Raw genomic sequence first — 24,351 nt, 5'->3', positions numbered from 1 at the left:
CTCACTTGGAGATTTAATTTAGATGGACATAATAATAATGGATGATGTATGCGGATGAAAAAAATCATGCTGCCACTAGAATGAGTGAAGTTTTGCACTGCTATTCACTCTCACATTGTATTCCTAAATTCAGTTTGGTAAGACCGAAGTTGGTACAAGGAGAACATATCCAACCATTTTTCCTAAGCCCAAATCGTCCATAATGACTACTTCACAGGAACATTAGGTGGACATATTTCAAAATCAAGAGAGAAAGTAGAACAGCAACATAGTAGTGAAGCAATAAGATTTGGGGCACAATGAAGTAAATAACAAACAGTATGCTTTAAAGGTAAGGGTGAGAACTTTCAAGATTAAATCTGTGATTGCCCAAGTTGGTGCTGATGTCTATGAACAACCATCAGGCAAAATTCTGAAGTAAACAAAAATATTTGTTATGTCCCCTCATCAGTTGCCTATACTGGTATCCATGGCAGTTATATTTTTTTCATACACTTTAAGCATTGGATAGCATTGCTGTACCCACTGAAATTTTAGAGACACGCAAAATAGATTTGTTTATAATCACAAAAAGAATCGAAATGGATACAAACATAGCATAAAGATAGTAGGAAATGAGATATAAAGTCAATCTAGTTACAATAGAACAATACTAGGATAGTGAATAACTCTAGAAAGTGAAAGGTGACTACAACTAAAGCCTAACATAAAAACAATCAAAAAAAAAGCAAGAGAGAATTAACCCAAGCCCAATAATACCTAGCCATAAAGTACAAGTACAAATATAAATATCATAAAGAAAGAAAAGAAAGAAGAGAGAAATTATATTAATGTCCACAAGTGATCAAATGTAAGCCAATGTGACTCGAGAGTACATAAGCATACAATAGAAAGTTCTACATAGGGCTCAAAAAGGGGAAGGAACAAAAACAATAATATGTAATATACTGTCCAAATTTTTTATACCAAAATATTGCAATTTTAACAAGTTTAAATGCACAGACAATTTGCCAAAAAGTTGGCAACAGGCTGATCTGAGTTTCTTTGCAACTTATTTTAAAATGTTTTATTAATTAGCATCATATTTATAATCTTCCCATGCTTACAATATTCACTATTTCATTCATAGATGAAAATTTTGGCAAGATATGGTCACAGAGATATTATGTGTAAAATTTTGCTTTGCTGTTACAAAATTACATCCACAGAAATTCATTATTAAATTTGTCAACTGCCGACATGGACCCTTGACAAGTTGAAACACTCATCCATTCTTCACTTTCATCTTCCTTAAAAAGGCAAAGCTCCCATTCACATGTACGGCAGCAGCAAAATATTTTATTGAGTAGATGATACAGTTGTGTTCTCCCCAATAAAAGCTACATCAGCTGTTTTGACTCCTTGTCAACTGCATTGACTGCCTAAAGGGAGAAATTGGCTTAGAAGCCTTCCAAACCTTTATCATTGCCTTTTCTTTTGAATGTTAAATGGTACAGCTCCTAAACTGTTATGTCCCCATTAGCGTAAGCATCAGAATTCGAAGGATTAGCCTATCAGTTGACCGCGTAGGCTAGTGTGGTGGATTAGAGGGTCTAGTTTGGGTGTTATAGAGCTCTTCAGGTGGCAGTTGTAAGTTTTTTTCTCTCCAGATCCTTCATATGTTCTGAGGCATTGATATTTAGAGGTTTCTGGTTTCTTTTAGAGGGACTTACTATTTTTAGTAAGGCAATTGGATGCACAGTGGATACAATGGTTAACTCCCAAATTCAGACGGAAACAAGAAATAATGATTATTTCTGGAGTTACGTTATTTTAATTATTAATAAAATAATACTTTATTAATAATTAATTATAAAGTGCAATTATAATGTTATATTTCCACTTTATGTGAATGGGGCCACTTAATGACTTAAAAGTCATTTAATAAAGTGCATCACAATGATATAATATAACTTTATGGTTAAAGTGGTCATTTAAATGACTTAAGTGAAACTATAAAAGCATTTAATGATTTAAATGAGACTTCTAGAAGGGTTTGACATAATTGGAGAAATATATAGTCCATCGAAAAGTAAATGAAGGATCATTTTGATCATTTACTTGTGTGTTTGGACTCTGGAGAGCTCTTCTCTTGGAGAAGGAAACCTAGAGTTTCTGCATTCTTTGATCATTGAGAACGAAATCTCTCATTGATTAGCATACCTGAGGTTGCGAAAGATCTTCCGAGGGCTTGCCTTTCAGATTGGCTTCATCTAGGAGTCAACATTGTGCTTCATTGAAGGATTTTACAAGAGTTTTAAGTGCAGATCAGCATTATTGAAGATAAATATCATTGAATATATTTATTGCTGGTTGTGCATACACTCTTTGGCACGTGGGAAATATATTGTGCAGATTGGAGGTGAAAGTCTTCAAGAGATCTCAAGGGTTTGTGAGCAATTTTCAAAATATTAAAGAAGCATCCATTGAAGCCTACCTTTTGTGCTGTTATACTGCTGCAAACTTTATACTTCATTCTGGCATCCATTTCAGAGGGTTTCAAGGCATATCTTACCTGTGAGTTTGTAATTTGTAACCTCCAAATTTTCTGGGTATTGTTGTTTTAAATAATAGGGAATATTCTATGAACTGATTTGTCAATATTTTGTGAAAATACTAAGTATCTAAGCTGATATAAAATCTGGAATTTTCAGCTGTGTATTCCCTATGTAATGTTCAGTTTTCAGTTGAAAATTATTATTGCGATATCTTCTATTTTGCTGCATTATATTGTTTTATCCAGCATTGCAAATATATCAAAAAGCAAAACAGACCAACAGGCAGAAATCAGTAATAAATATCTCTACAAGGGGGTGGGACTCAACTCCTTGTTTGTATTGCCGTTGCCAAGTTAGAGGATGCTACATTGACCTTAGTCAACCGCCAAGATGCTACATAAGATTTCCAGACACACTTAAAGCCTAAATATTGCACCGAGCAATTCTTTGAAGATGTACAACCTTGCTGGTCTGACTATAAACTAGGGCATGGTATACTTGCCCATAAAGATAAATATTGATTTCTAAACCATTATTTCACAGGAACACACTACATTTTCATTCCTTGAATACTTCACCCTTCGTAAATATTGAAATGGCATATTTATTTTCCTGCAAATAATAAATTTGTACCTCAGAGAACTAATACCAGCAACTGCAAATTAAAATCTTATTTCTCCAATTAAGCCTAAATGTGAATCCTATGTACATCTACTATGAATCTAACTAGGGAGAAATCTTTCATCCCCAAAGCCAAACATCTCTACGGTTTTTGTCCTAGGGTTCGTAGTTGAACTTGCAACCCAAACTAGAAATGAGAGATGAAAAAGTCCAACATCTACAAACGAGCTTCCATTTCTCTTAGATGACTTCCTTGGGAACTTTTGAAAAGTTTAATTTGTTTTAAATTCACCTTTAATAAAATAATCACTTTTTGACCCCATGAAGTGACTTTATTTTATATCCACTTTTAAACTTAGTCACTTAATAAAAATTAATTAAATAAAGTCACCTGGAATAACTTATTTAATTCTCCGCATTAACCTATGGGAATAAAATAGGCATATGTCACTTCCTAGAACACCTAAGAATAAGAAGGGGACATTTCCTCCCTCCCTAAAATTGCTCGTCCTCGAGCAATTGCAGATTTAGATGCTAAAGAATCTACTCTCCTTCCCATGTGGCATTTTTTGTAGGCAAATCCTTCCATCTAACCCGATACTCCTGAATACTCATGTTCGTAAATCTTTTCTTTCTGACATCAATTATCTATTTTGGTGTTAGGGTTGTTTTTCCCTCCTCATCCAATAATGATGGTAGCTCTATAGAAAGTGTAATGTGCTTCCCTAGTGCCATTCTAAGGGAAGACATGGAACACATTATGAATTTTGTTGTGCTTCGGAAGCTCTAGCTCACAAGCAACCTCCCCAATCCTCTGTATAATAATGTATGGGCCATAAAACTTGTGTATCAATTTTTCCACACCACTACTCTCTTGAGTGAGGACTTCATATAAGGCTGCAACAGAAGGTATATAATGTCTCCAACCTCAAAGGACCTCTCACTCCTATGCCTATCTGCATACATCTTTTGTTGATTCTACATTTGCTAAAGGTTGTCATTTAGAGCCTTCGTAATGTTTTGATGTTCCTACATCCAATCTCTAGCCTAAGGGGCTCTACTATCTACAATAATCAAGTCCACGAACCGCATAAAGCCCCTAAAAGGTGTCATCCCAATGCTCATGTGATGAGTGTTTTTAAGCAATGCTCACCCAAATACATTGATTCGCCCCATGCCTTCTAATGGCCAACTACACAATACCTTAATTTAAGCAATATTAAGGCGTGGTTTTCTCCCTCTAGGGTTTCCACGTAAATTTTTAGTTCTTTTGTGTTCATACTTGCTAGATCTTCTATGTGTGGTTGAAAAATCTTTATAAAGTATTGCTATTGTATCTAATCAAGTTTTAAAAAGTAAAATTTGTGGATATACTAATTCACCACCCCTCTCAGTATATTCACGTGCTCTACAACATTTATGCTTGCTTCTTTGTCATCACTTGCATTAGGTTTTGTCGGTGCATGTTGATCAATACTCTACTTTGTATTAACTTTTCTTCCTGCCATGTGTGTGTAATATCCCCTGCTCATAAATGAAAGAATATGCAAGGAATATTGTCAAACAATAGGCTGTCAACCTGCTGTTCTAACTCTCAATCTCTATGATTTGCGTGATATGCAGTTTCTAAACTATAGTATAACTTGTGTGTTGTCATGTCCCCTAATAAATGATTAGCGAATGTATAAAAAATATTAATTATTTTATATAAACTTCCCATTCATTTATATAAATAAATAATATTTACATATATTATGGTTAAAAGGCATGTCTTTTAATCACGTGTATTTTTGTTTAACACCATAAATAGTCTTAACTATTATGGGATTTTTAACCAACTGGTGTTAATAAAAGGATGGGCACCCGAGATGGAGGATATGGGATTTTATACAAGCAATGTTTGAAGAGAAGTTTGATAATCTGTGAGATATCAAGCATAAAAATGAATTCCTTTCGCTAGCTTTAACTGGCCTATTGGAAGTAATAACCACGGGGTGGTTTACAGCATGAGTATTGATCAATATTGCGGATAAGCGTGTTCATACGCATCAACCAAACGAGACTATCTGAAGTCTGGCAAGGAGGCACGTAATTTCCTTCCACACGAAGACTATCGGGTACGTAGCAGAGAGGCACACAGAATCCACTTTTCTCATCGTCTCCCAAATACCCAGTATCGGTTGTAGCAATCAACACGAACTCTTACCACTTCACATGAGACAGAGACCCGATATCGGGTATATTTCCGGTTGTCCCTACAATCACGAAGGAATTATAACGTCACCCATGGTGTGGCGGAAGTATCGTGGAATAGCAGAAGTAACATTGACATGGTATATCGGAAGTGGAATTTACGCCTAAAGCTAGGTTACCGGGTTCGCCTCTGGGCCCCCCAAGTACGGGTCTGGGTTCGACCGGGTCCGTGGTACGAGTCCGGTTTGAACTGGGTTCGACCAGGGTTCGAAAAACCCAGAGTGGGTTCGACCCTGGTCGAACCTGGGGTTGAACCTGGGTGGACCCAGTCGAACCCGGGCGGCCCGTAAAGTCAAAAAACAATGCAAATTTTTTTGTTTTTTTCAATTCCGCCTTGTAAAAAGTGAAAGTTATAACCTAAAATTGACTTCTAAAACATTTTATTGACTCATTTCACCTCATTTGTGTTGCAAACAAAAGTTTTATGAGAGCAGGTTGAAGAAAGGGTGAACAAAATTTGGCTTCCAAGATCAAAGAGGAGGAGTTGAAGACTAATTTTTGAAGCTTCAACAAGTGTTGCAGCATCATTTCCATACATTTTCAAGCTTCCATTGGCTACAAGAGGTAGGTTTTTAAACATGTTTTTCTAACTATTTTTGTTTCACAAATTGTCAAACATGAAACTTGAATCTTTTTTCATTATTTAGTTTTTGTTTTTGAATATGTTTATATTATTTCTTGCCATAGGAACTAGAATGGCATCTACATCTTCCTCCATTGGCAATGAACAAATAATTGCAAAACAAAGAAATGGGTTGTCATTCAATGTTGTTCGCTCCCCATATTGGAAGCAAATGATAAAAAGTGTTAATGAGGCACCAAGAGGGTATAAGGGCCTCGGTTATGAGAAGGTACGTGGAACATTATTGGAGAAAGAGGTGAAGAGGGTTGAAGATGCATTGAAACCCATAAGGGATTCATGGGTTGAGACAGGTGTAACAATTGTTTCAGATGGGTGGAAAGATGCTAAAAACCGTCCCTTGATCAATGTCATAGCGGTGTCCCCTAAAGGGGCAATGTTTTTGAGAGCTGTGGATTGTGAGGGCCAAATAAAAGATGGCCAATTTATTGCAGAAATTCTCATCTCTGCCATTGACTCTGTGGGACCCCGCAATGTTGTCCAAGTCATAACGGACAATGCAAAAAATTGTAGAGTTGCTGGTTTGTTGGTCGAGCAATGCTATGATCACATCTTTTGGACACATTGTGCGGTACATTCACTCAATCTTATGCTACAAAGGATTGGGCAAAAAATCAAATGGATCAGAGATGTGTATGCAGAGGCTGAGGACATCCAGATGTTCATCACAAACCACCACATGTCTCAAGGGATTTTTAGAACCTATTCGAATTTGGAGCTATTGAAGATAAGTGAAATAGTAATTTAATTTTACATTTTCTGATTTTTTTTAATTTTCAATGTTCATAATATCATTGTGTAAGCTATATTGTGTATTCTTCTTTAAAGTTTGGCTTTATTTTTTAATCATTTGGCATTAATTTGTGTTATAGGTTGCTGAGACCCGTTTTGCATCAAACACAATCGTCTTAAGACGACTTGTGAAAGTTAGAGTGGCACTATGCAATATGGTGATCAACACCAATTGGGTTGTATGGAAGCAAAGTAGCACTGACAAGGCAGAAAAACTTAGGGATAGAATATTGAATGAGAAATGGTGGGATCTTGTTACATATCTCCTAAGTATCACTGAGCCCATCATGAGCACGATTCACTATACAAACATGGATAGGCCTTGCATAGGTGAGATTTATGATGGCATTGACTCGATGCTTGAAAAAATAAAGGTCACTATAAATGAAAAAGAGAATGATCCTCAGGAGAAATTCTTCAAAGAACTAGAAGTAATTATTGTAGAAAGGTGGAATAAGATGACCACTCCTTTGCACCTCCTTGCCTATGCCTTGACACCTAAGTACTATAGCAATCAGTTTCTTGCTAAACCAGAAAGGATTCCACCATGGAGAGATCTAGAAGTATTTGATGGGTACAAGGCAGCATTTCTTAGACTATATCCCGATGATGATTTGCGAGATGTTGTTACAAATGGGTTCATAGAATTCGCAAATGGGAATGGTCTAAGTGTTGATGCACTTCGTCATAGATCCAAGAAGGATGCTCATAGCTGGTGGTACTTCCATGGCACATGCTTCCAACACCTACAACCCCTCGCTATAAAAGTTTCATCACAAGTAAGTTTAATTAATTAAAATTTTAAATTTACAAGTTTTAGTTTATTTATAGTTTACTTTGTCTTCATAGGTTGCTAGTAATTTTATTTTTATTAATGTATAACTTTAATTGTTTACTTTGTCTTCATAGGTTGCTAGTTCATCTGCTTCAGAAAGAAATTGGAGCACATACTCTTTCATCCACTCAATAAAGCGCAATAGGCTGCTATCAAAAAGAGCGGAGAATTTAGTATATGTGCATTCCAACCTATGTCTTCTTTCACACAAACAACATGACTACACACAAGGGGAAACAAAGATGTGGGATATAGAGCCAGAGCATACTGATTTGGATGCTCCTGCTTCTTGCATTGACACTCAATGACTCGGAAATTGAGCCAACTTATAGTGCAAGTGCAAGTGGCATTGGCTCATCTATTGTCAGTGTCAACAAGGACGAGGACGAGGACGAGGATGAATTAGATGATCCATTTGATGATTAAACTTTAAGTTTATATTGTTGAAAGTTGAAACAATGATACTTGAATATTTTGTCATTTTGATATTAAACTTGATGTATATGATGCTATTATGGTATGATCATGATGCTATGATTACAAGTTTATGTTTGTTTTGTTGTTTATATGATGCTATGTGACATGCAAATTTTAATTCATGCTTATAAGCTTCATAAATATCAAAATATATATATATATATATATATAAAAAATTACATTTTTTTGTACTAACGAACCCAAACGAACCCAAACCCCTTTCAAAAATTTTGCCGTACCGGCGTACCGGGTTCCTTGAACCCGAACCGGTAACTTAGGCCTGAAGGAGTCATTCAACACATAGACAGAGGGTCTGTGGGCTGGTGCAGGAAGTATATAACTAAGAAGAACCGCTGCTTGTCATGCTTTACGGTGAATTCCTGAAAGTTATCCAATAACCAACAGTACGTGAAGGGCATCTACAGTTATGCTATGGTTACCAGGTGCACTATTATGTATTCCTCTTGAATAATGAATGCTTCTTTTGTCAATAAATGAAATACCAGCCAATGGAATGGAAACTAAGATTGTGTTTATGAAAAAATATCACTGTTTGAACGTTGTTCATTATTCTGCCAATAACTCACTAGCTATGTTGAAAATATGTTACTGATCAACTGAACATATATCCAATAGATAATTAAGGAATTTTACATGTGTTATGCTGTTTGACTATTGCAAAGATTTCAGACATGTTTGGAAGCATTAACCACAAAGTTTCATCAAAGTGTGACTTGCAAACAACTACTAGACGATAGCATATCACACTAGAATGATTATGGAACTTGTTTTCAATGAATTTGAATACAAAATCACACACCTACAGCTAACTGGAATTTAAGAAAACAGTTGGCATGAAACCATGTGACAATGTACAATTGAAAGGCAGCCTTATTACTCCTTTATTCATGAGACAATTGGTTCATTAAAATGACCAAACAAGTGCCAAAATACCTAACAACTTAGCAATGAATTCTCAGAAAGTCTGAAGACACATGGCAGCCATTGAAGTCTGCATACAACTGCAAATTACAAGGAAGTAATGATGCCAAATGAACCTGATTAGAATCGCCAAAGCTTGTGACTGAAGAAGCAAGCAAAATCCTTTGTTTTGGAGCCTTCACAATGCTAAATCGATTTATTCTTAAAATCGCCCCTGCTGCAAGTATAAAGGACTGCTAATAATAGATTGCCAGCATTAGAGTCCTCTCTCAACCCCTAAACATCATCGCTGCCTTCCTCCAAACATAGCGCTTTGATCCAATGGAAAGTTTGATGCCCAAACAAGAAGGAATAAGCTAAATCATGGTCTTCTACTGCTCTGACTGCTGCAGATGAAATGTCTGATAATGATTAATTATCAGCTCTAAAGTCTTCTCTCAATCCCTGAAAATGTCCGCTGTCCTCCTCCAACTGCAGCGCTAACACCAAATGTTAAGTCTGATGCTTGCACAAGGTAACACAAGCCAAATTGTGCGAATGGAGGGAGAACTTTGATTTTGATTCAGACTGATTTACACCTGCAACTTTCCTTATTCGTCTTCAAATGGATCCTAAGATGAAACACCTTATGTTCTCAATAAAATCGATGCAGATATATGCTAAAAATATCTCCCAATGAACCCAAGTAAAATTGGCCCTTGGCCACCAATGAAAGCTCAAATGAGATGACTGAAGTATCAGCTCCTCAATGCAATCCCTTGAGAGATCTTTCTCTCCCTCAATTATGCTATCAATGGGAGTTTTCGTTCCCAAAGACAATATTCTATAGAAACCCTAGTCTCCACAAACTCCACAAAACAAATAACAATTACTAGCTGATTACAAGCTGAGCTAAACCTCCTTTTATACTTTTTTATTCCATCATCCAAAAGCTTCTAGAAATAATATTAATTTAATATTATTTCAACTTAAGTGACTTTATGATATAGATTTAAATTAAGTCACTTTATTAAATTAATTAAATATAAAGTCATCTTTTAATATTTAATTTATTTGATAACTTAATATTTAATTTATTTGATAACTTTATAAATAATTAACTTCATATTAATTAAAATTATTAATTAAGCTATCCATAAGAAATATCAATAATTTGGACAGCTTAACTAATTAAATTAATTAATTAATTTTACTCCAAAAATGGGGACATTACAGTGTGCTCCTCGAGGCCAACCTTCAAGTGGTTAAACTTTTTTCAAAGGAAGCAGCTATAATACCAATTGAAGAGCACACATTTATACTAAGAGGGGTCGGGGGAGGAATCAATTTAATACAATGCTTTACTTTTTCAAGCTTAATACCATAGGCATGAAATTGCACAATATCAACAAGATAAGATGCAACGATTACGAAACACAATTAGAACACACAATTTACATCGAAACCCTTATAGGAGAAAACCACAGCACAATATTGCTTATATATAAAATCTTCTTACAACTTTGTAGGCACCACCCCATAGGACACACTGATCCCCCCAATTCGTAGGCACTAACCCCCACAACTAAGCAACAACTTAGCGAGAGACACCAATCTCTCCTTTAGGAAGCACCAACATCCAAATTCTTCAACTAATGAGACAGTTTTACTTCTCCACTCAAATTTGATCACAACTTCTGAATCTGAATAATGTAAGTCCTTCCTTCAAATCATGGTTTACCAAATCTGCTCATAACTACCCATAAAGATTTCACAAATCTGCTCATAACTACCCATAAAGATTTCACAAATCTGCTCATAAATTTTCACAAGTCTGCCCATAAGATTCTCACAAATCTGCCCATAAAAGTCTTGTTAGGAAAATTAATGTTTACATTATATTTGTGGTGTTAGTAATTATGTAAATGTAGAAAGGCAATTACTGTTGTAATAGTGATGTTGTTAATAAACAACTCACTAATATAGGTTTGGATGGTTAGTTGTATATATTGTTGAAATAACAAATGGTTACTAATTAATATGTTATACCCGTGAATGATATTCCGGGATATTTGTTATAACACCTCCCTATTAAATAGCAGGTTGTTTGGCTATGTAAGTAGCTATATATTAGCCATGTATTGAGTGTTCAAAAATATAGAGCACCGTATTGTTTGATTTATTTATTTTAGCTTCTCATTTCGTTCCATATATTCTATTATGGTATCAGAGCAGCATGATTCCTGTGTGCCTGTGTGCGTCTAGTGTTGATGTTATTGTAGCTATGGTCGAATTCCTTTAAGCCAACATAGAGAAGATAAATGTCTAAGTGGATGAGCCGACCTTGAAGGAACAATTCATATTAAATATGAAATAAAATTAATGTTTATTAATTAATGCATGAGTCATGTTCTTAAGGGCCAACCCTTTGTGAAAGGGTACCGCTCATGTATATATATATGAGGTGCAACCTCATTCACTCCACCATTCGATTATTCATTCAATACAAGAGCAGTCCAAATAAATAGCAGTGCAGATCGAATAATATGTGATAACCCCCATGATATCACTTGATGCAAATTATTAAATAATGTTAATATTCTAAAGAGGAAATAAATCAATAAATATTGTTAATTAAATAAGGTTAATATAAATAAATGATTAAAATATTAATAGATTTAATATATATAATATAATAAAGGAAAAGTATTATTAAACAAATAATTAAATTGGTAATACATTTAATATATTAAATAATAATGAAAGGTATTATAAAGTAAATGGTTAAAATGTTAATAGATTTAATAAAGTAAATGATATTATATAGTAAACGGTATTATAAAGTAAACAATTAAAAATACCATAAATAATATATAAAAAAAGAAATATATTTAAATTAAACCACTGAAGACTACGACCCTCCCCCCACCCCGCACGAAGTGATGCGACGGTAGTCGCAGCCTACCATCGCATCCCTTCGCATGGAAAGGGGCCCCTGGAGGGATGCAACCTTTCCCCTCCACGGGGTATATAAAAGGTGCATCAACACAAAGGAGGGAGGTAAAAAGGAGGATCAGCAGACAAAGGAATCAGACTTTCAGAAAGGTTGTCTACAGTTGTAAGTACTCCTTACCGAATGTTGGTGTATTAATATTATTAATATTATAAGGTAATAATATTATTGAATATTGTTCAAACACAATCATGTTCCAGGATAAGAACAAAATTCAGTAAATAATTAATATTATGTTCCAGAATAAATGCAATATAATAAAAAATATATCTTAGAAGAGAACTAACTGGTTATCAAATAATATAACAGTGAACTATACAATGTTATACTAAATATTTACAAACATAAATACAGTCAGATGCATAATAAAAGAACTAAATATTTAAATTAATTAGGATAACAATTTAACAGTAAGAGATGTCACGGGATGTATGTGTAAATAAATATAAGTAATAAATATTTTAATATATATATTAATGAATATAATGAATAGTTTAATATATATATTAATGAATATAAATAATGAACATTTGAATACATATGTTAATGAAAGGTCCTTAGATATTAATGAATATGTATAAACATAAGTAATAAATGCTGGTGTTGGAAATAAGCCACACCCAAACCGACGATGGACTGGTCCAAGAGGGGCCAGTAGCTCAGTGGTAGAGCACTCCAGCAGCGTATGGAAGGTCCTAGGTTCGAGTCCTAGCTGGTCCATGTCTCAACATGGTATTAGAGCCAGGTCCAGGCTAGGAGCCCCAAGCACACGAGAGGTGTGGCTTAAGGGGGGGTGTTGGTGTTGGAAATAAGCCACACCCGAACCGACGATGGACTGGTCCAAGAGGGGCCAGTAGCTCAGTGGTAGAGCACTCCAGCGACGTATGGAAGGTCCTAGGTTCGAGTCCTAGCTGGTCCATGTCTCAACAATAAATGCATATCAATGAATAGTAGGAATATATGTTAAGAAATAAGTGTGAATATTGGATAATGAACATTTTTATGAATATATGTTAGGGAATACATGTTAAATCATGAATATGTAAATGTGGATTATGGAATGGAAAATAGTAACAAAATGCAAAAATGTATTATAAATGTGATTACAGGCTATAGGGAGGAAACTCCCTTAGTCTAAGGGAGGGATTATGATAATCCCTGATAGGCAATATATATACTGAATATCTATATGCATATATATGGCTTGGTTGACTAAGTTCATCCAAGAAGAGACGGATCTGGCTGGTCCCCCCTTTGAGGACTTGGATGATGAGATGCATCATCCAAGGCAAGGAATTCACATATGGTCTTCCTTGGATGGCTTGAGTGTAAGAAATTACACTCAAGACAGGAATCGAATTAGCCTTCGAATTCCTGGATGGCTTGGGTGTGAGAAGTTACATCCAAGACAGGAATCAAATTAACCTTCGATTTCCTAGATGGCTTGGATGTGAGAAGTTGTAATGTCCCCTTTTTAGCGCAACATGATATAGGGTGTCGTTAGCCTATTCTGACACGGTCCCGAAGGCTAACAAGGACATTGGTGGGATCCTGAGGTGTCTTGGCCTAGGTGTTTTCAGTTTCAGGCCAATCGGTGCTGCTCTGACAGGGTTTCTAGACACTTACTATTTATAGTAAATTAGTCTCCAAGCAGTGACTTGAAATTTCTAGTGTTTCCCTGGTTGGCATAATTATCAGTAAAAAAATATTTAAAGGCGACAATGATTTAAAGGGATTATCAACAATGTTTTAATATTTAATGATAAAGTGTAAAGTTAAATTAAATATTTAACTTTATCGTTATATTATAAGGTTGGGAATATAAAGTAATGTTTAAAATATTAAAAGTTCCCTTTAATGTGTACATTGTGGGAAATAATATTTTATTCTAAAATGTATTATCCCACATTTAGGAAATGAAGTGTTTGCATCCAAGAAGAAGATATAAATTGAGGTTGAGAGCTCTCTTTTGGGGTATGCTTGGAGAAGATTTAATATCTTGTTGTTGGATTTCTTGAGAAATCTGATTCGTTGGGCTTGGAGGACGAAATCCCTCTTGGTCAACATTCTTCTCGCTGTTGTGAGATACAGTCAGAAGAATTTATGGTGTTTTCATTTAGGAAACACACTGGGTTCATTAGATTTTCACAGGGCAGATTTAAGAAGATTTTGGAGCAGTTTGAAGGTGATAGTGAAGATATATGAGTTGCTGTGACCAGTGCGTGAACACTGCTGTGAGCAATGCGTGAACAGTAACATGAACAGTGCCGTGAACAGTAATGTGAACAGTGCCGTGAATAGTGCAGCTACAGTGTGTGAACAGTGTTTTCAGCAGGTTCTATACTTGTGGAGTTCAGGTTTGAATTTGTTTATTATCATATGGTCTATAATATTCTTCAGATCTGATTTGTATGCTTGGGGTTGGAATTAAATAAATACCATCAGCATTAATCTTCTTGTTTTGGTATTTGATATGTCTGGTTGTTTTTTTATATTGAATAAACTTTGAAAGCTTTACAATAAATATCAATTTATCCAATCTATCCTATTGCAAATCAAGAACCAAAAAAAATCCAGTAGTCAGCTTGCAAGCCAACTGTTTGACAAAATTACACTAAGTAAAAAGCACATAAATTTAGTGCTGAACAAGGGGTGCCCATTACAGAAGTTACATCCAAGACAGGAATCGAATTAACCTTCGATTTCCTGGATGGCTTGGGTGTAAGAAATTACATCCAAGACAGGAATCAAATTCACCTTCTATTTCCTGGATGGCTTGGTGAATTCAATTTCCTGGATGGCTTGGAACCAAGATGGGTTCCAAGAAGGCGAGCTTCACGGCCGCCAAAGGACATATCTCCATATGGCATTCGTATTCTTTTTATTAGATAAGAATTGTGATTAGTGTTGAATTAAGTATTTTAAAGTTAAATTGCAAGTTAGATTAGTTATATATATATTTCTTGTATTCTAACAATCTATTTTGCAGGACAATGATCTCTAACTAGTAGGGACATTACATAATAGAAGAGCCGTTTGCATACCAGGACAAGTAGGTCTTTACATAGGAAATATGCTTGAGGGAAAGGATAGCAAGATATCGTCTACGGTTGGGAAGGCAACAGATCTAAGTCGTTGCCTATGGTTACACGAGCACCCAGTTGACATTTTTGTTTGCTTACATTTCTGACCTTAAAACTAACATCTAGATCGTTGCATACTTTGACATTTAAATCGTGAGTAAATATGTTGTTGCCGGTAGTCTTGAGATATCTCTTATCCTCTATTGTCAAGTCTAAGTGCTACATATGCGGGAAAGCAATATTTGGAGTCAGCATTCCAATTTGATCGAGGAAAATGCATGAATGTAGCGTAGGTAACATATTTGTTGCATAGAATAATAAACTCTGATATTATTCTTGTCTCTGTGCTACCCCCAAATTCATTCCTGAAGGCACAATTTTGAGGATAATGTATTTTTGGCATCGATTTGATTATTGGCACATTGATCACATTTGATTTCAGGTTTGCGGCTCCTCCAGTTTTCATTGTTGGCAGGCTTTGTGCGTGGTATTGTCTTTTGGCAACAATATTATTTTAACACCTGCACTATTTTATGTTTGATATGATTTGACTGAGTTTGGAGTTGTATAACTTTGTGTGCTAATTTTTTTTTGCTTGAGTTGACCGATCTGTGAAAGAAGTGTGCCAACATTATTGGAAGCATTGTTGCATGGAGATCAAGCCATGTTTTTTCTTGTGAAGCAAACCACTTCATTTTCAAGCAATCATTTGCTATTCTAGACTATGAGAAGTCATTGATGTCAGATCAGTTGAAATACGAAGAAATTATTTTAAGTTTGTTGCCGGAGAGAAGAAGCCCGATGTCGAAGGCTAGTGAGAGGCAGAGCTGTGTGTTGAGAACATGCTTATGATATCCTTGGAAGCCAATTTCATAATCTCCATGGTCTACATGTATTTCATGTCCAAACATTTTAGTGACAATGTATCATTCCTTGCTTGGTATCAGAGCTCGAGTTGGGTTCTTGGTGATTACTTCTCCTTTACATGTGGTCTGTGAGACTTTTTCTATCCTTGGCACGGTTTTTGGGTAGACTTTATTTTGATGTTGTGGAGTTCTATTATTAATAAGGGGCTTAAGATTTATGAAGATTCATTTTTATTGTTGGGGAGGAGAAGTTTGGTAGGTCTTTACCTATTGATTAGTTATATTATTTCAAAATAAATTTTTAATAGTTTTTAAAGTGGGATTGTTTTTGGAAAATCAATTGTTCTTGTGTCAAATTGTTATAGTCAAGGTGCATTATCAGTTGAGCCCAACACCTTTAATGAAATCATGGACAAGATAACTTTTATTGAGAAATTTGAAGGAAGAGACTTTCATACTTGGCAGATACAGATGCAGTTACATTTGATTGAAAAAGATTTGTGGGATGTCGTCAAACCTAACTCAGTAACACCAACTGATGCAGGTGGACTTGCTAAGTGAAATGTAAAAAATCAGAAAGCTTTGGGAACTATTGGTCTTGGCTTATCAAAAGCATATTTACACCATGTAGATTTTGCGAAGTCAGCAAAAGATAATTGAGAGTCATTAAACAAGCTTTTTAGATCTGAAGCAGAAAGTGCCAAGACAACATTGAAGCAGAGATTGTATGGATTGAAGATGGAGAAAGGTACAAAAATGGCAGATCATATCAGTAAGTTTCACTCTCTTCTAAATCAGCTAGCTAGGATTAATGAGAAAGTAAAAGATGATGGTAAAGCAATACTTCTGAATAGTTTGCCTAAACATATGTTTGGAATGGTGTTTACATTAAGCAAGGTAACTATTAGTCTTGAAGGAGTAATATCTACTCTACTTGATCATAATGAAGACTCGGAATCTGAAGAGGTCTTATTTTGTATGAAATAAAGCAAGAAAAGCAAAGTACAAATCTCAAACTATTCCTTCAAAAGGAAAAATTAAATGTTTCTATTGTAATGAAATGGGACACATAATCTTGAATTGCAAGAAGAGGGCACAAGATCTATTAGATGATAAACTGGATCATCATGCTTCCTTAGCTGAAGAAACTGATAGGGAAAACAATGTGAAGGATGAAGAGCTATCATGTCCTAGTGATGAAGAATATGTGCTTTAGATAACTTCAAAATTGCAGGATGGAGGACATTCAACGACCTCTCGTCAGTTACCAACGATGGGGCCGCTTATCATCTTTGGTGGCACTTTATTTTCTAATATGCAGCATGATATGTTTTGATTTTCAATATTTTGGTTGTGTGAATAAGCGGAATTTCACATTGCAGGGGGAAATCTAACCAATGTTCCATTCCCATCTATGATATGTATGGTGATTTCTATGTAACTTCCCTAATGTGCAAGCATAGTGGTGAAAAAAACAACCAGATTAAGTCAGTTCGTGGATCTTGAAATGGTTTGTGGGAGGATCCAAAAAATCACACGAGGTGAACAGATGAGTGGAGGTTCCTGTTCATGTCAAGGTTTGTGGTAAACCTATTTAAAACCATGGGAGGAGAGAGCTTTTCTTTTGGATCAAGGTCACGAGTCACATAGTTGGACATGCCACAAGGGTGAGCATACTGCAGAAGAGTGTGAATGTTTTTCTACTATGTAAACATTAAGGGGGGGAATCTTAGGAAAATTAAAGTTTACATTATATTTGTGGTGTTAGTAATTATGTAAATGTAGAAAGGTAATTACTGTTGTAATAATGATGTTGTTAATAAACAACTCACTAATATAGGTTTGGATGGTTAGTTGTATATATTGTTGAACTAACATATGGTTAGTGGTTAATGTGTTATACCCGTGAACGATATTCCAGGATATTTGTTATAACACCTCCCTATTAAATAGGAGGTTGTTTGGCTATGTAAGTGGCTATATATTAGCCATGTATTGAGTGTTAAAAAATATAGAGCACCATATTGTTTGATTTATTTATGTTAGCTTCTCATTTCTTACCACATATTTTATTAAGTCTTGTATAACATCTTCAACAAACTGCTCATAAAGCTCTTCAACTCTGCTTATAAACTATTTTTTGATCTGCTAAAGAACTTTACATAATTCTGCCTTGAAATCTCCTTAAAAATGTGCTCAAGTTCACCTTATATCTCTGCTCCAATATGCCTCTTAATTCGCTCAAAAATCTGCTCATGCATGTTTCAAAAGGAATGTCCTAATGCTTCTTAAATCTGTAATGTCTTTTACAAATCTGCTCCAATACTTAACAAATCTGCTCGTTCAACTCTATAGATCTGCTCCTATAAGACTCATGGGTCTGCTCAAATGAACTTCATAAATCTGCACATAAAACTCATCAATCTGCTCTTGAAACTTTGATTGGAAATCCTTTAGTTGCTGCTCTTCATGATATCATCTCTGCTCTTGATTGAAAGATATGGCTCCCTTTTATTTTCTTTCTCAATATCTCTTTCACATCTTCTATATCTCTGCACTTGGTCTGCTTTTAATAGGAATGATATTCAATTGAATTGCTTCATAAAATAAATCCAAGTGAACACTTAGAATGATGTGACCTACCCTTGCATAGAATCTGTCCTTGAACAATGAATAGTGGCCTTTGGCCTTAACGATTTCCTCTTACCTTCTTTATCATCAACGACAACATCTAACAATTTCATCCATATACATCAATGACAACATTGACTTCTCACCTTTGACATCAATGACAACATCCAACATTTCTTGTGTGTATTGTCTTTGCACTCATTGTCAAACAATATATTCGTATTTTCATCTCATTATATTTGTTTTCTATGGCTTCTTATACTGGATTTGTTTTAAAAATCTCTTTGTTGTTTTAACACATGAAGCTAAACAAGGCAAACCATGTAAATTTCACCAATGAAAGTACAACTTATAATAACCATAAAAATTATTAAGTCATCAGCAAGATTCTCTAATCCCTAATTATATGATGCGATACAATGCAAGAGTCAAAACCATGCATTGTATTTCTATGGCTTCATATGTTTTATTTCAAAAGTTGTTCAACACAGTGTTTGAAACTAATCATCCATTAGTTCAAAGTAAACGTAATAAAAATGACATAGACTCTAAGCATTACATAGATACATGACAAAACAATATATATCTTTAACGCGCGATTCTATTTCTTCTTAAGGCACACCCTCTTTCACACTACTACCAACTAACATTTTAGAAAAACTTAATACTAGTGATGGAAGAGAAAAGTTTGGACTTTTTTGGCTCTATCTGCACACTCTATTTTGCTTGAGATGACATCTGCAGTGTTTTTCCATGTTTTTTACGAGTATTCTAGCATCTTTTAATTTGCCATGTTTTTCCTATTTTAAACACATGTAACTGAAGTCCATTAAAACTTGTAGTTTGTCGTGTCATTGTCATATAAAACAATGTTAAGTATGGGTAAAACATAGGGGATCTAATGAGTTTCAAATAACTATAGTTAGTATAGCTGAGGAAGGACATCTAATGAGTTTCAAATAACTATAGTTAGTATGGCTGAGGAAGGACACCAACATCCACAACACAAGAATAACTCTTTCATATACAGTAAAATTAAACTGAAATTCAATATGAAGGTTTGGAGCTTCCTAACACGACTTAAAACATGTTCCAAAGTTAAGGTGAAAAATCATCCATCACAACCCTCAAAAAAATACATAATTTGATATTGCCAGCTATAACTATATCAACTCAAGTCAAAATGACATAAATAATTAAAATGTGAAAACTAAACAACCCAACCTACTTATGCATAAATTTTCAACCAAAACATTCACTACTTGACCACCGAAAGCATGTCTAAGCTTTGACTTGCATTTTCCGCCCTATAGCAAGCAAGTTTGAACCTAAAATCAGGCTTCACAATATTGAAAGAAGGCATATATTGTAACGTCCCTTTTCAATATTTTTATAATCTCTAATTTTTTGAGATCCCTGTCTATGCAATACTGAACAGCAGCATCCGATACCGATATTTACTATTGAAATGCTTACACAAAATGATGAGCATCTCACACAAAGATTTACCATAAGGCTTCTTTATTGAAAAAATAATATTTAAGTTGTCACTTTCCAATATTTTTAAATAAAGTTACTAAGACCAACTTTAAACATTATTATTACATTATTTCCTTTATCCCCTTAAACCCATAGGGCATAAAGATATGGATTCTCAATTAATTCAATTAGAAAAGGGGACATAGCATATATAGTCTCTACGATTTCTTTAAAAGGTAAAGACACTTTATAGGTACTACAAACCATGTTGAAGGTAAAGGATATTAAAATTCACCATGTCATTACAATTTTAAGTTCCATGTTATCTTTTTTTTTTTGGAGAAAAGAGCTTTGAATTTCAATAAATTTGTATCCAAAGAAAGCCAAGAGAATTTATTCTTAAACTAAATAAACATAAAAACCCAAAGCAAACACTTAGATAGATCCTCCAAAGCATGTTGCCCTAAAGGAAGTTAAATGACATTATCATATCATTATAAATTAAAATCATCTTTATTTGTATATTGACTTGCATTTTACAGAATCACTTTGTGATTAAGTTTTAAAAAATGGCTGAAGGACGGTATGCCATAGAAATCTCTACCTTGTGAGAGTAGAATGGTACAGACCCAATAACTGCATGAGGAATTTGCTTGCTTGTAAGAGAGGATTGAAACAAAAATGACTGCATCAAAAAACATAACCAGCATCAGATAGGATTAAACATAAGATGATAATGTTTGTGGTTATAGAAGGCATTTCGACCTACACAAATATGTTAAGTCGCAAATTGAAGTAAATACCTGAGCATGGGTACGATATAATATCACACAGCTGCTTAGTTTGGCTAATTTTTTATGGACAAGTTTATTTATCTGAACTGCAACAAAATCTGCTTCTTCAACAGCATTGGAAAACTCCTCAACACAAATAGGTTCCCCTGCTGGCTGCAGTAGTTCAAATAACAACCAAGAAAAATGGTTTTTCATATGGTGTAATAAATATGACAGATAAAAAATGGTTTGTCTGACAAATGATGTCTTACTTTCACTGGGAGAAGATTTAGTGCCTTTGTGGATCCAACTTGCCGGTTATAGGAAATATTTTTCAACATCACAGAAGCAACCTTTAAAATGTTCCTTGACGAACGATAATTCCTCATAAGCTGCAAAGAGATCAAGTGGCTGATTAAAATCGCTTATTACAATATTTGACCTACAATCTACCTCTAAAAATTGGTAAATCCAGAACCAGTTTTCCAGATGACAATTTCAATATTTACTGAATTAATTAATCAGTCAGTCACAAAAAACATTAACCTTATTTTCAGTCCATCCATCTTAAGAACAAGATTGAGGATCTTAGTTAAGACTGCTGTTGTCGGGTAATTATGTCATATTGTAATTAGAAAGTTACAAGTGTTAAGGGTCGGTGGTTATGTGACGGTTGTTGGCAGTTGGCACCGGACAACCTACACCGACACCTATATATTTGTACTTGGTTTCCTATTTCATCGTGAAGTTATTGTGGAACAAAGTGATGTGAATATACTGGCATTTGACATTAATGAATACATATATCTGAGTTCTTTTGTTTACTTGCATTGCTGTATGCTGTCATATTTACTACATTTAGGGACTGTTATGCACTATTGAAACACACACACACAACCCTTGCAGCTACTAACACCATAATCACCCTGTAACCATGTATCCGTACGAAATCTCAGTGAGATAAGAGTGACCAACCCTGTTGGATACAAATCAATATGATGGAAAACTGACTGATGTCCCTGCTAATAATTTCCTACAACCATCTAAATCAAGTACTTGCAGCCTCTAGTCCCATCTTCAGTAGATGGTGACCCTCCATCCCACAAGGGATGATATAATCCCTGAGCCAATCCACACCTACGCATCATTAGGTCATCCACGTGCGGATCAAAAGGAAAATGATGAGTGTTCGTCACTGTAAAGTTGCAACAAAACACTCCAACCTCGATCAAGGGCTCATCTCTAACAATATTGGAATCAAGACACGACTCCAACCTCTGATCCTGAATAGCTACTTGGGTAGGGGCTCTGGTAACCTTCTCTACAAACCCAATCACAAAATCTCTATCAGAAAGCATTGTAATCAAAGTATCTACAATTACTCCCACACCCCACCTGATGGTGAGAGAACCTCGAATGAGAGTATCCTTGGTGGCTCCAAACGAACCCTCTCGAAACTCAAGACTCTCAAGAAGGTACTCAACAAATGAATATGTGCAGTAAAAAAATACAAGGCTGAGTCAACCTTATCCCCTAAGACCTGCAGCTGCTCACTCCGACTCTGAGGAACAACAAGCTGGTGTCCAAAATCAGCTGCATGGGATGAAGTAACAGATTTCCTTCCAGGACAGGGAAACAAATCTACATGAGAGCCATACTCCCAACCAGATGACACTATGTGAGTTCCATGTGAAGTGGATGGAGTAACGTCGTGTACTAACACACAACTCTCTGGACAGTCCACCACTACCACACAAGAGCTATCAACAATCTGACCTGTATCATCTGTCATAGCACTAACCTCGGGAGAACCTGATACAACAAGTGGTTCTCTGCTACTCTCAACCCAAATACTCATCCCAACTAAGTCACCTATACCTGCATTAGTGACAGATGCAACCACATCCTCAACACACCCATCACTACAACCCATGGGTGTAAACTCATCACCAAGTACTGCTATAGGAAACTCAACTATATCCACAGATGGTGAAGACTGTGCTAAACTCAACGCCATGGTAAGTTCCTCAACCTGTGATTGACTCACGAAGGCCTGATTGAGTGCTCTCCAACGAGTCCATAGTCACCTCAAGCTCATGGGTGAGCTCATCAACCTCCTCTTTTCCCTTTAGTGCATCGTAGCAAGTGCAATCCCACTCGAGAAGATAATCCCTATCAGCAAGTAACTGCAAGTAATTATGTTTCATTATCCCAATAGCTACTCGGAGTGCATGGAACTCTGCTAGGGAAAGGCTACTATCACCGTGCTCATATGTCTTAGGAGTACTCCAACCAAAGGTCGCCAACATTTGTCGAGCGACATCAAAATGCTCCAAAGTTGTAGCAATCATATCATCATTACCTTCAACTACCCAGCCAGATGATGATACCCCTGTGACTCATTCTTTCCACCCAAATCTGCACTATGTGTAATGTCCCCACTTTGAAATAAAATTCAATAATAAATGATAATAATAAAATTAAAATATTTAAAATTAAATTAAAATATAAAGTAAAATAATTAAATATAATTAAATATGATTAATTAAAAATTAATTAAGTTAATGAAAAGTCAAAAGAAATGAAAGGAAAGGTTGTGACTCCCTCAACAATGAGATATAAAAGGGAGAAGAGAACCTCATTTGAGAGGGGGGAATAATTTGGAAATGAGAAGTGCAGATCTGATTATGAGAGGTTGTGCCCCTTTCAAAGGGCAGAAACGATGAAGAGTTGCACTCTTTCAAAGGGTGCTAATGGTGAAAGGGTGTATCTCTTGCCAAAGGGTATACATGATGAAGAGGTGTGACCTCTCCCTCACATTGAGAGATATAAAGGAAAGGAATCAAAAGCATCTAGTAAGATCACCATGGATCAAATCAGATCAGAACTGTTATTAAGTTACAGGCAGTAACATCCTTGTTCTTGGTGGTATGCATGGGGATGTGTTTAATAAGTATGCTTAATATATGAAGCCCGATAATGTTCTTATGCAGAATAAATAGTAATATTAATATGGACTGCAATATGTATGACAGTCATACTTAATTTCATATATATATTCATAATAAATAAGAAATTAGTATACATATAGTCTAAAACATGTTATTACTATCGGTATTTAAGAAGTGGGGAAGGAGATGTTCCTAATAGGGGACATTACAATTGGTTTGATACTTACATTAAGAACTAGGGATGTTTGATGGACGAATAATTTATTTATGAATATTTAATTGATTGATTTGCGAAATATCATTGATTTGATGCATGTTAAGGTGGAGTTGTCTCCTAATATATTCAGTCTGAGTCATAAGTATCTTGAAATTGATTAATTATGGCTAAAGCATCCCTAAACCCATAAGGGGACATTACACTATGGTATGAAGCTGAATCAACATCACTCACCTCATGATCAACAGCATCATGTGTGCAA

At 35.3% G+C, this 24,351-nt stretch overlaps 1 protein-coding gene across 3 annotated transcripts in view; it reads right to left on the bottom strand.

Annotated features, from left to right (window-relative positions):
- LOC131026808 (uncharacterized) overlaps positions 1-24,351 on the bottom strand; it is a 257,348-nt gene that overhangs the window by 147,050 nt on the left and 85,947 nt on the right. For 2 of the 3 annotated variants that reach the window (XM_057956786.2, XM_057956785.2), the window contains 3 exons: positions 21,194-21,313; positions 20,952-21,095; positions 20,753-20,833 (listed from right to left, as the gene is read on the bottom strand). The exons of the other annotated variant lie outside the window; for it this stretch is intronic. In XM_057956786.2, the coding sequence (XP_057812769.1) occupies positions 20,753-20,833; positions 20,952-21,095; positions 21,194-21,313 (345 nt within the window). The remainder of the gene's footprint in view (positions 1-20,752; positions 20,834-20,951; positions 21,096-21,193; positions 21,314-24,351) is intronic. 3 annotated transcript variants of the gene reach the window in all.

This window comes from Cryptomeria japonica, chromosome 1, assembly GCF_030272615.1.
Source record: "Cryptomeria japonica chromosome 1, Sugi_1.0, whole genome shotgun sequence".
NCBI lineage: Eukaryota > Viridiplantae > Streptophyta > Pinopsida > Cupressales > Cupressaceae > Cryptomeria > Cryptomeria japonica.
This window is presented reverse-complemented; position numbering and strand designations above follow the sequence as displayed.